At 42.7% G+C, this 13,433-nt stretch overlaps 1 protein-coding gene across 2 annotated transcripts in view; it reads left to right on the top strand.

Annotated features, from left to right (window-relative positions):
• The window catches only part of NCOA6 (nuclear receptor coactivator 6), a 1,393,760-nt gene that overhangs the window by 1,235,939 nt on the left and 144,388 nt on the right, over positions 1 to 13,433 (top strand). For both annotated transcript variants that reach the window (XM_044090286.1, XM_044090285.1), the window contains one exon: positions 6,882 to 7,027. In XM_044090286.1, coding sequence (XP_043946221.1) covers positions 6,882 to 7,027 — 146 coding nt within the window. The remainder of the gene's footprint in view (positions 1 to 6,881; positions 7,028 to 13,433) is intronic.

Raw genomic sequence — 13,433 nt, 5'->3', positions numbered from 1 at the left:
CAGATAACCCAAATGTGATGACTGAAACAGTGAATACACTCGAGTATCTACGTTTATGTTAAGTGTACAGAACTGTACTTTACCTCTCTCTGGAAAAAAATCACACATTATCCGTCTACAAAAAGGAGGGAATTCAAAAGACAATAACTTTAGACCTATAGCAGTCTTATTTCTGCTCCACAAAATACTTGAAAAAACAACTGCTAGACTATCTCCTGCAGAAAGAGCTCCTATCCACTACCCAACATGGTTTCCATCATTAACCTATGTAGATGCTGTCAGTAAAGGTAGAGATAACAGCAAACTAGTCTCTTCCTTATTTTTAGATTTGTCTAAAGCCTTCGACACAGTTTCACACCAAACTTCTACTTCAAATTTCCTCACTAGGTCCGTCTCTGCCCACCCTTCTTTGGCTCAAACACTACCTGTCCAGTAGGTATCAGTCAGTAAAATGGCACTCCATGCTCTCTCCTTACCTCCCAGTCACCACCAGTGTACCACAAGACTCCATCCTTGGTCCACTCCTCTTTAACATTTTCACTAACACCCTCTGTATATCCACATAACAGGCCAGCCTAATACAAGATGCAGATGATGCCACTCTCATTTGCACATCTGGCAACATGATATACCTCCACAAAATTACTCGGTAAGCTTTAATGGCCAGTGAACGTGGCTTTGTAATTCACAATGCATTTTCAAATCCCTCCCCCCCAATAAATAAATAAATATTACTGGTCTTCCCCAAATCCTTCTCTCATGAAAAAATGAAATTTAATGCCTCTCTTGATAATGCAACAATTGAACTTTTCATAGTAAATTATTAGGGGTGTTCCTGGATGATAATCTTGCATTTGACCTGCATATATAAAATTGCATAAGAAAGTCATCGAAAATTAGGGATGCTTTACAAAGCCAAAAACTTTCTCACAGACGCAACTAAAGCTACACTTGCCACTACTTTATCTCCTCTCCACTCTTTTTATGGCTCTTCCATCCTTGCTAACCTCCAGGCTTCACAAAAATTAAAACTTGAGCAATGCTGTAACAAAGTTGCTAAGTTTGCAGCAAATACCCCTTTCAGAACCCACCACTGTATAGCACTAAAAAGCCCAAATTGGTTAGACCTGCTTCAACTAACATGCACACGGATTCTTACCATCCATAAAATTCTCCAGCATCCATATCTGCCTGTCCAACACTAAAAAAAAAAAAATTCTACGCAACTGTGTTCCCAGTTGGGTCACTGTGATCCAGTGACCAAAAACTCCTGTCTGTAATCATGCAAGGTTGCTAAGGCTTGGAACTCCTTATCTGTATCTATCAGGTCAATACCCTCCCTCCCATCTTTCAAAACCACTCTGAAAGATTTCCTAGCTAAAATCTGGCTCTGCTGTTGCTCAAAACCATTATGAACTTTATCCCTACATGTGAACAAGTACCTTTTCATTCCTTTTACCTCCTTGCTCTCCCTTCATTTACTTCCTTACTGCTATCAAATTATGTTCCTTGACTTTCTCACTAAGTATACCATAAGCTTTTTTCCTTCACTTCATATTGCAATTCTTGTTTGTATTCGACTACATTGCCTAATTTCTCTACAAATGGTCTAAAATTTCTTTAAGTATTAAATTAATGTCATATAACATATCTATTCTTAACCAATGCTTTTATATTATGTCTAATTTGTTGTAATTATTTAAACTGCAGATGTTTTACTTTTTAAGAATGCCAAATGTTTTAAGAACAGTGATTTTACAATAATTTGGAACTTTTCTCCCTATGCCTCCAGTGAAAATGGGCTTCTGCCAAGTCCGACTTTCATGGTAATCAAATGTCAATAAATAAACCCTTCACCCGTTGTTTGGATTTTTTGGCAAAAAAAGAGAAACTGTCTCAAGAAAATGCAGGTAAACAGACATGTAAGAAAAAATGGCAAGGTAGTTCCAAAACAAATCCTTGAACCTCCCAAGACTATGGACAGTACAAGTCTGACTGTTCAGTGACCCCCTCCCACCCTAGCCCCTTTTTTCAGAAAGTCTAGATCTCCATTTTTCTCTTTGGTAAGATGTAGCTTCAGACAAATGGGTTCTGAAGGTCATTCATCATAGTCATAAATGGCAGTGGGAGGAAATTACTCTCTCTTTCAGGGGGTAATTTCTCATCCTCTATATCAGGGACTCTTGTTTCCACTGGTTCTTCATCACATGCTATCCCAAGGAGTGATTGAACCAGTTTCCATTTGGGGAATGGTTTTTATTCAAATATATTCAGTGTGCCAAAGAAGGAAAGAGAGAAAGTGCTGAGAGACAAGTTCTGAGTCTTTCCTAAATCTGTTTGTGATAATGCTCAAATCCAGAATTATTTCACTTCACAACCTGTTTCTTCTTTCAAGTTTTCTGGTAACACTAGACTTAAAAGATGCTTATCCTCATGTACCTATTCAGGATTTTCTACTGTAAACAGACTGCCTGCCTTGCTTGGATTACTTTTGAATACTTAGTAATCCTGTACAATATTTAAAATTATATATTTTTTATTATTTTTTTGACTTGACAGGTTTAAGTTCGCTACTTCTACTACTATTGTCCGATCTGATTAATATACAGTGATTAACTAGAGCTGTATGCACTGAAAATCTTCCACACAGAGAAGTATCTTACACTGTTTAATTCATCCAGACTATAGGTATCTCTTAAGGTTTTGTGTGATTTAATATCCTATGGCCTTTTTTTTCTCTATCAAGGTTCATTTATTGGTCATGTCAGCATGTCTGCCCATGGATCCTCCTCTTTCAATGCAGTTTCATTTCAAAACGTTTTTGAAAAGGGTTTTGCACAAGAGGCCTGCAAGTAAACCAGTGAACCTCTCTTTGGGTGCCTAATTTTGTGTTAAAGAAGCTAACACTTGCTCCATTTGAACCAGCTAACCAAGCTGACTTGAGGTTCTTAACATGGAAAACAGTTTCTGACCTCTGCAAGAAGAGGATCTGACTCACAAGCTCTTATGGCGAGTTATCCCTGTCTCATTTTCCACTGGGACAGTTTCTTTGAGAGCTAATCCATCTTCTAGGATTCACATCGAGTCATCAAAGGTAACATGAGCAAAAAAAAAAAAAAGGATTGCCAAAACCACCTTTGAACAAATAATTTTGTTTTTACAGGTGGGGGGGGGGGGGCAGTCAGGGCTCCTGCAACCTCCCCACCCCAGGGTTTACACGTACAAACTTAAGGTTTCACAGCAGTGGAGTTAAAAGGGAACTCTACTGTCAGTGGACGTAATTCAGGTGCACAGCGCACTCTCTTTTTTTGCTTTGCCATAATTATGTTCTGTGACATTACGTACTCCCTTCTTTTATGCTTAAAGTGTATCTGATTTAAGCCACACTATCCATCTTCCTGTTTTCTTTCCTGAATCTAAAAATGATGGAGGGGAGGATGCGCCATACCTTGGATGTCCACAGACAACTCTGGTACTATCTTGACAGAACTAAATCTTTTAGATCTTCAGATCAATTGGTCATTTCTTGTGAAGGTAAGAAGAAGGGATAATCTGTGTCAAAACAGACCGTTTCCAAGTGGCTGTCTAAGGCTTTTTCCTTTTGTTACCCTGACTGTAACAAAAGTATTCCAGTCAGGGTCAAGGCCCACTCTACCAGGGTCTTTGCTTCATCTGTGACTTTTTGGAAAGGGTTGGAGTTTACAAGTATTCTAGAAGTTGCCACTGGGTCCCCTGTACGTACTTTTACAAAGCGCTACCAGTGTGATTCCTTCTCTAGGTTCAGGTCAAGCTTTGCTTGGACGATTCTCTAGGAGTTCCTGGACTCTTCTTTCACTTCCCAAATGTAGTAAACTAGGGTGTAATCTACCCATATAGCTAAGGCTACTGCCACAGTGATCAATAATAATGAACATAGTACAGTTGTGTAAGTAAACTTATAACCGTGAATGTTCGAATGATCACTGGTGCAGTAGCCTTTCCCACCCTCCATTCCCCTTGTTTTTTGGTGTGTTTTATTTATTTGTTAGTGTTCCTAGCATTGTTTTTTCAGGGCTCCAACTCCCTTAAAGTGGTATCCAGATTTACCTTAAGCCAAACTCTCCATCTCCCTGCTGAGAGCTTAGGCACGTGGAAGATGCCGGAAGCTTTGGAAGCTGGCCAGCTGTAATATCACTGTCAGGATATAACCAGTATAGCTAAGAATAATGTAGCAATGATCATTTGAACATCAGTTGTTGTGATAGGTTTACGTACACAACTTTACTTGCCATGAATGATAAAGCACAGAGACTATTAATCTGATTGTAAGATGTCACTATCCACATTCCCATTAGAAGTTATAGAAACAGTACATTAATTTTGATGTGTGCAGAATTTCTGGGATTCCCTGATTATGAATAATCCAATTGAGGAAATTGAAGTGTGGTTGTACAGTCCACATTTGCACTAAAAGAATCCTGAAAGCCATTATTTGGTTGTGCCGTTATCAACTTTGTCATTTCCTGAATGATTCCCTGATTGGAGCAACATGTTTACTCCTCCTAATCCTGCAGGCTTCTCGGGTAGAAACTTGATCATCTTGCCTTGAAATAGGTTTTACTCATTTGTGAAAACTGAACTAGGCAAGTGCAGTTTCTGCATAAAAGTCCATGTTCTGCTTTATCTTAGAATGAGTATGATTATTCTTTTTAAGCTGCTTTTGCTACCTTTCATATTGAGGAGCCATACAGTAATATAATTGATTTTCTCTCTGTTTCTCCATATTTCAGTAAAGTCCTAAAAAATTGGAGTGACTGGCATCATCATGCCATCAACCACTTAACTGTGATCTCTTGCTAAAATCAGTGCTGTTTAAAAGACTCCCTTTTCAAGGCTATGCTATTGATGACAATAATACTGCAGCTTTGTTGTGCTGTCTGAGACAACTACAGCAGTGCTTCATATACATGAAATGTTTCCTTATTAAACCATTGTACTGTTTTGCTCCATACACATTTCAGACATATTGATCAGCATTTAATGTGTATTCTGTTTTTGATTACATACTTTAAACATTAAACTGTATTAATCAGAAGCATTAAACTGTATTAATCAGAATGTACTATCACCTGAGAGATGAATGGTTTAGGCTCTTATACTGCACATCCATTTGTCCTCCCATTGTACTGTATACCCAGCACAACCAGCTTATATTAAACAAAAAAAGGTCCAAGACAAAAATGATCTGGCATAACCATAACAAAGGGGTTTGCTTGCTGCCAAAATAGAAGTCTGGTGGTGCTTGTGGAGTAATAGACTTCAGATCCTGCTAATTTAAGTAGTTTTTTTGTGGTTCATTCACTCTGTCTGAAGGTAGTGTTTCACCCATTTATGTTGCTTAAAGAGATAGTACTTCCAGTTTCTATATTTTAGACATTGCCTCCCATCCCCCCACTATTGGCTTTTTTTTCACTTAAAGCCTTCATACACAAATTATAGTCCTCAAACATCAGTTTATTCACTCTTCTCCCTCTCAGTATTGGGATGCTTTACCAATCATTCTCTTTTTATGTCCTAAAGTACAGAACTCTCATCCAGTGAATGCCAGACTCTTACCACCACCTCGTAAGTGCTGTGTGTAACTTTCTGAGCATATAACCTCTCTCCACTATGTTAAACATGCAATGCAGCTTCCTTCCTTGTGCAGATAGTTTGTGTAGCCCACCAAAGTCAATGTAGCTACCTTTGATGGATCTGTATGTATCATTCCAGCAATTTATCGAAGCAGATTAGTGCTGCTGAAGTTTGTATGATATTTAAATGTAGCTGCTACTTCTCTGTAAGTAATACATTACTGTTAGTTTTTTTTTTTTTTTGCATGCAGGTTTATGAGCATCTTGTGTCATTTTCGGCTTTGCACTGCTGACCATCAGCTGCTTACAGAGCCTCATCTCATTGACCATGTCTGCTGTACCTAACTTAAACACTTTTGGACTAGCTCTGCCTGAAGTTTGGGGAAGAAGAAATTGAGACTTCTGGGTACCAGAGAAGGTCATGCAGTGGGCTGTGCAGTATATCATCCACACCCCCTCCGTGTGCAACTCACGCAGCTTTGCCCTCCCCACCCCCATGGACAACTCCCCCTGCACATCTGTGGCCTTCACCAGGAGTCAGCTGCAAGGGTTTTTGAGTGCGCCCATCCATCTTTCCTGGTTGTATGAAACACCAGAGCCACTGTTTGCTTGGTCCATAGTCATGGCTTTATCCCTTTACTAGACTGGTGCAAGTGTTCTGTTTTTTGACATTTTATGCAACGAGTTCATAGCTGAAAAAAGGCCCCTAGAATACAGTCTACCTACCTTTAAGTAATAAAAAAGAAATTGCTGTAATAAAAATCGTGTGTGTTGGGACGGGAGAGTATGTATTGAAGTATTTAGAAATGATTCCTTCTCTTCGACTTGCATATTCTTGAGAAATGTTGAGTAAGGTATCACAATTTGTATTATAGTGTGTAATACATCACTGTATAATTACCAAGGAAAAGCAATGCCCTTTTTTCTTTGCTAAGGAACCTTGTCACCATCTTTGTTTATAATTTCCTTGTATGTTTTTATTGCCCAGTAATTTATGTAAGAAAAATGAAAGGTTAGCAAAGTCCTGCATTGTGCATTAGTGTAACCTTGTTCGGTGCAGCGTGTGTACCAGAATATCGGTGAAGCAGCTGCAAACTTGAGCTGTGGTATCATAGGTGCTTACAGTGTAGTACCTGGCTTGCTATCTTTGCTCAGGATGGAGTTAACTGCAGATTGAGTCTCATTGATTTCCCTTTCCTCCTAAGATAGTGAAACCAAAGATTAAGCCACTCTGTCATTGTTCTCATCATTTCACATTCTCTGTTCCAGTGTTGATGTGAAGGAATCTGCTGAAAAAATCAAGACTCCAAACAGAAAGAATTCTCGAGCTGAAGATTCTACTTCGCTGGATACATCAGACAATCCTCCACGAAAACGACCTGCTAAGCCAAGTTCAGCATCTGGTACCACTAAAGGTATAGCAGCATTTCTAAGTTACTTCATTGTGGGTGATGAGCAAGTCTCGTTAAGATGCAGTAATTATACTTCAGAAATTGTACGTAATCATTTTGTTAGTATTAATGTAGTACTGTTCTCTTTGGATTCATTCATTACTTACTTTTTTTTTTAATTCCTTTATATGTCATTTTGGCTTGAGACTTTTTTTTACCTCCCCAGACTCTGCTGCATTAATTGCTAAAAGACGTCAATCCAGTCAGGGTAATAATTTGTGTAGTAGTGGGTTTTATCAGTAACATTTCTTACTCCCTGCATATATTGCCTGTGGCTGTGACAACTCTAGTCTTTTCCATCTTAAAATCACATATACATCAGCGCATACATGCGTGATACAGCCACTAAGCTTTCAGGAACCTTTTTGTAACCTTTGTTTGTTAATTTAGCAGGTAATAATATGATGTCCTTTCATATCACTCTTGCAGTATTCTTACATAAGAGATCTCCTGCCAAGGATAGTCCTATGTCTGACCAGTATACCAAAGCCTTTAGGTCTTATAGGTGCCACAAGATGTAGGGCATAAAGGTGACATAAGGACACAAACCCTCAGAATATCTTTGCCACCAGTACAAATTCCGCTGTCAAGCATCAGTCTGAATGCCTTTCTGCTGTGCTGGTTACCAAGCTGTTTTCAGATAAGTGCCCCATTGGGGTTTCTTATCTCCTTTTTCTCTTTTGTCTGGTGTTTGTGTTCATGTCATCCAGGAAGGGAAAATGTCTGTGGGAGGCAGATTCTTCATAAAAAATCTGTCATGACCAGTGTCTTTTTTGTGCAGTGTTTTACTTGCCAAGCATTTGTGCCTAAGACCCTCTGTAGCCGTCTCTCTTCCTTGTGCATGTATCTTAAGAACCAATGACTTAAGCTGTTGGCTCAGGGTGCTGTGGTGGAATCTTCCCATCCTGGGGGCAGCTGTCTGCCAAGGAGGAGGCCAAAAATATTAGGCTAGATTCAGTTGCTGCCCAGCCTCCCCGGAATGTGTCTCTAGAGTCTAGTAAAAGCCATGAAGAGACCGTTCAGTGCTTGCTTTGAATTCCACTGCCAAGATCCAGTAAGAGGCCAGCATGGATTCAAATTTTTGTACATCCCCTGAGGCTTTTTCCAGTGTCTGTACCTGGCGTTGAGGCAGAACCTTGACTGATAATATCCAAAGGATTGAGGGGGGATTCCTCAGGTTTTAGTAAGGGAGGAAATACCTATCACCATCATTGAAACTCGTCAAGGATGTGAACCACCGAGGGTTTTTAGGGCGGATATCCCACAGAAAAGGAAGCAGAAAACTAAACCTATTTCCCCTGTTAAAGATTCCCAAAGTGAATAGCAGGATTATACTCTGGGTCTGTGTAATGCTTTAATGGCCTTGAAGCCTCCTCAAGGGGTGTCTGCCCCCCCCCCTCCCTAAGTCTTCAATTCATGTTAAAATGTCTAGGGAATTGGATTCTTTGGATGAAGATTTGGATTCTGGAGAAGATTCCCTGGCTTATTCTTTGCAAAATTCCCTTCCCTGTGGACTGTGGTTTATAGGAAGAGATTCCTCGAGTCCAGACTCCCCCCTTGGAAGTTGTCCTTTGGGGAAACTATTGCCCACCTGATGGAATATTTTAAAGGGGACTGTTCCCAGGTTTCTGACATTCAAAAACAGTACTGTGAATTCCTACAAATGGTGTCTTCCAAGCCATCAGCTGTCCTTCCTGTGTTACTGCCCCCTTAGACACCTTTTCTTCTGCCTCTGTGGCTCCTGACTCTCAGACCCTTGCGCCAAAGAAGCCTGATAGGTTCTATAAGGCGCCTGAGGACTGCAAGTTTTTGTATGAGTGGCCTTTTGCTGATCCTTCAGTGGTCTCATTTCCTCTGACAAACTCTCTTAAGTTATTACCATGTACCAAGCTCCTTCCTTCTGTTAAGGGTAGTCGAGCCATGAAAAGGTTGAGCAAGGAATTTTTTATATTGTTGCCACCTTGTCTTTTATTGCCATTAATTACCAGACTCTCATGGCCAGGATGTTTGGCTGTCCTTTCACAGGTATCTAAGGTGGTGTCTTACCTTGCTGATTCTGATGAGAAAGCTTCTGATGTTCTTCGTGTTTCACTGTTGCAGTCATCACATTTGGGTTATCAGCTTGCAGGTAGCCCTCAGCCAGCCTGAATACCAGTGTTTTCGGATTTCTGTGTCGGGTGCTGTCTCTTCTTCCATGACATCAGGTCGTCAGGGGTATAAAACATGCAGCCGATGCCATTACATCATACTTTCTTGCCATGCGGTGCCCGAAGCAAAAGCAGTTCGCAAGTGCCGGTCGGCCATCTCCTGGAATTTTCATTTTTGAGTTTCAGACCCGAAGTCTTCAAAAAAGATAAGTACCCTGTTGGGGATCCTTTTTCTTGATCCAACCGATGTCAGTAAAAGTTAACAATTGTCTTGCCTGTGGAAAGCAAATAAGCTCATAGAGATTTTCATTCTTATTGCATCCCCTGTTTAGGCCCAGACCACAACGTCCCTTGCTGTCGGTTTTGTGCCTTGTTCAACCCCCCTGAACTATTCATCATTGGGCTATTTTTGCAGCCAGTTACTTTTGTACTCTATCTCAGTACTCTGAAATGGCTTCGTTAAGCCATCCGACTACCGATCTTCCAAAAAAACGTAAGGATAAAGACAGAGACTGCATAGGTCCAAAACTGCAGACGGCGCGTCCGTTAAGCTAGTTGCCAGTCCGCAGGAACTCAGTGAGGCGCTTTTGCAGCCCCTGATACCTGCTACTTCAAATTCTCAGTCTTCTACTGAGGCCCATTCGGAGTCCAATATGTCGCGAGATGCTTCTTTGACTATGGAACCTGCAGATGTCTCTACCTTTGATGGGTCTGGAGCCGCTGTGAAGGCACCGGCTTCTGAGGGTGTATTCAGGCCTACAGACATTATTATTAAACCGACACCATTGTTTCCATCCAGAAGTTCTGAATCCCTCAGGCCAAAAACACACACTACGCCTAGAAAACCAGCGACCAAACTGCAGGCTCAGGCCCATACGCCTCAAAAACAAATGCTTAGAAGATCTTTCTTTCGGTGAAACCTTGCATACTCTTAGGGAGCATTTCTGCTGGGAAAACCAGGATTACTCTGAGTCCAAAAAGAGACTTGGGGAATTCTTACTCCTGCCTCAAGACAGGTCTTTAGCTATCTGTCCCGTTCTGGACATTGTAGATGATGCTTTCTTGGAATCTAGCCTTACCCCAGACACTACCTCCAGCTCCCAGAAAACCTGACGGGTATTAGAGTACCTGACTCTCACAAGTTCCTCTTCAAGAATCCTTCTGCGGATCCAGAGACCATTTCCCAAGGACCAAAATGCATTAAGGCTACTGCTGCCAAAAATCCTACCCCTTCTGTTAGAGATTCTAGAGCCTTAGACAGATGGGGTAAGAAGGTATACATTTCTGCTACTTTGGCCATTAGGGCTTTAAATTGCCAGTTTCATATGTTAAAAGTATCAGCAACATATTGTGGGACTACTTAAATAGAAAATGATGTTAATTCCTGACTGTGCTGAACACAAAGAATTGCAAGATTTAATGCATTCTGCAGAACAAGTTGGTAAACATACTTCACAATGTGGTTTTGATGATTTACAAGCATCTTGCTGGGCTGCTGTCACTGGGTCTGTACTTAGAAGGCATGCTTGGCTTAAGGAACAAAACTTGCCAGATCATGTTAAAACTAAATTACTGGATGCTCCCTTAAACCAAGACCGCCTTTTTGGCAACAAAGCAGAAGAAGTCATCAAAAGGATGGAGGAAAAAGCTAAATCTATGCAAACTGTTAAAGATTTCCTACAAGTACAGCCTCCCAGATTCAGTAGGCATTGGCCTTCAAAGAACTGGTCCTTTCCAGTCCCTTCCAGGCCTTCTCAGTCCAAACCCAGGAACAGCAGACCACCTAGGCTACAGTCTCAGGCTAAGCAGTTGGGGGCTCCCACTTCCAAACAGGGAGTAGTAAGCCACCCCCCTACGGAAAAATGGCACAATGACTTAACCTTAACCCTTCCAAGCCCTTCTCAGCTACCTTCTCCCTTAAGAGGAAAGCTCGCCCTGCATGCAAAAAAACTGGGAACTCATTACCCAGGACAAATGGGTTTTGAACATAGTTTCGCAAGGATACAGATCCCACTTCCACACACTACCAACCCCAAATGGTTGGCCAGACCTACCCACAAATCAATGGGCGGAGGCCCAATAGCAGGTTCTCTCTTTCTTCTCAGTGTCAGGGTTATTCAGCCTGTCCCAGCAGAACAAAGGGGACAAGGTTTTCATTCAAGACTTTTTCCTGGTACCCAGAAAAGACAATTCCTGGCATCCTATCCTGGACCTCTCTATTCTCAATACCTTTCTGGTAGTTCCAAAATTCAAAATGCTAACTCTTCAACAGCTCCTTCCTATGCTAGCCAAGGATGCCTGTCTGGCAACCTTAGACTTAAAGGAAGCTTACCTGCAGATCCCAATAAGGAAATCTTGCAGGAAATACCTACGCTTCAAGGCAGGCTCCATGCACTATCAGTTCTCTGCACTTCCCTTTGGCTTATCTACTGCACCCAGGGTATTCACGAAGTGTCTAGCTCCAGCCATTGCATTTTGCAGGCAGAGAAATATTCAAATTTACCCATACATGGACGATTGCCTAATTCAGGCAGAAAGGCAGGACTTGCTATTACAACACCTGGCATTCGTAAAGAAACTTCTAACTTCACTGAGGTACACCATCAATGAAAAGAAATCTCACCTAGTACCTTGCCAACACATTGTATTCCTGGGAGCAAGCTTGAACACAGCTTCCCAGATGGCATTCCTCACTCCAGAGAAAAATTTATTTGACAACCTACTTCAAACTATTAGCCACAAAACCCCAGGTATCTGCAAGGAAAATACTGCAAGTCCTGGGGTTCATGGCCTCTTGCATTCTACTAATTCCATACGCAAGACTGCATATTGGGAAACTTCAATGGTGTCAGCATTCTCAGGGCCTGGAAACAATGAATCTGGAGTAGGGACTTCATTTGTCAGCAACCTGTGGGTCTTGGATCCGATATCGGATCCGAGCCGGCAACTATTTGTACAGCTATGGATCCGAGCTCCCAGCTCCTCCCCTCACCTATAATCCCCTGCCAACCCCAAATGACCTCAGATCTAGTTTGCCGCTCTAGAGTGTGTCAGCTGGATTTTGAGCTCTTGGCAATTATTGAGATAAGTGTTCCCTTTTTATCTCTTTAGCCTTTTTTTCTGTCGGTTAATTAGTGTGTGTGTATTAGGCTTCCCTTTAGTCTGTTAATTTTTTAATTTTTAGTATTTACCCTCCCCTCGCTGGTCGTTAGTGTGTGATTGTGTGTGCTTGCGTTTGGGGCCTTGTGTGTTTGTGTAGTGTTACTTAGTTTTGGGATATGTCAGAGGCCCCAAAGCCTATTTTTTCTAAATGCACCGAGTGTGGCCATAAGCTCTCTCCGGCGGATGGTCACACTCTGTGTGTTCGGTGCCTTGGGGTTGAACACCTGTCCTCGGGATGCACGATTTGTGCAGGGTTCAACCCCAGGGCACTGAAAGAGTGGAGGTCAAAGCTGGTCCTGGTGGGACTTATGCCCCCGGAGTCGGCTTCGGCCTCCGCTACTCCCGTGGCACCTCCTCAGCCTGTGGTGGTGGCCACTCCTGCCCCCTTCCTCCAGCCGGGATTCAAACTCCCACTAAAGCACCGGAGGACAGGGAGGCCAGGAGGGATAAACGGAGGGAGAAGCACCACAAGCTGCGGCCCGAGGCCTCTGCTTCGGCCCCCCCAGCTAAGCGGGCTTCTCCCTCCACGGCTTCCAGGTCTCCTCCTCCTCGGCTCCGATCACCTTGTTTCTCCCCGGGACCTGAGGAGGAGGAGACCCGATCTCCATCCAGGTCATCGAGGCGGCACTCCAGGCCTGCCTCGGTGGCCTCGTCGAGATCCACTTACAGCCTGTCTGATGCAGACTTGGACCGGATGATGAGAAGATTCATCCAGGCCCAGCTGCAGATGGGAGTGCTCCTGCCCCCCCCCCTTTTGGGGGGGGAGCTCGACACCCTTTTTTGCTCCGATAGCTCCTTCTCCGACCGGCTTTAAGGGGTTCGGAGCGCTTGGAGCCGGGCAGCGTTGGAGCCGGGGGTGGGTCGGCACCGACAGTACTGGGTACTTCGGATCCGACCCTACCCTCGAGTCTGTCTGTTCCATCGTCGGATCCGACCTCTCGGAGCCGTGGCCCGAGCTTCGGATCTGAGGGATTCAGTGTGCCTTCGGCTCCGTCCAGGTCGGAGCACACTGGTCCCTCGGATCCGACTGTCTCTGTGCCGGTTCCGATCCCTTCATCGGA

Source organism: Protopterus annectens, chromosome 12.part0 (genome assembly GCF_019279795.1).
Source record: "Protopterus annectens isolate FY-2018-M chromosome 12.part0, PAN1.0, whole genome shotgun sequence".
Taxonomy (NCBI): Eukaryota; Metazoa; Chordata; order Ceratodontiformes; family Protopteridae; genus Protopterus; species Protopterus annectens.
Note: the sequence above shows the minus strand (reverse complement) of the source record. Positions and strands in the feature narration are given on the sequence as shown.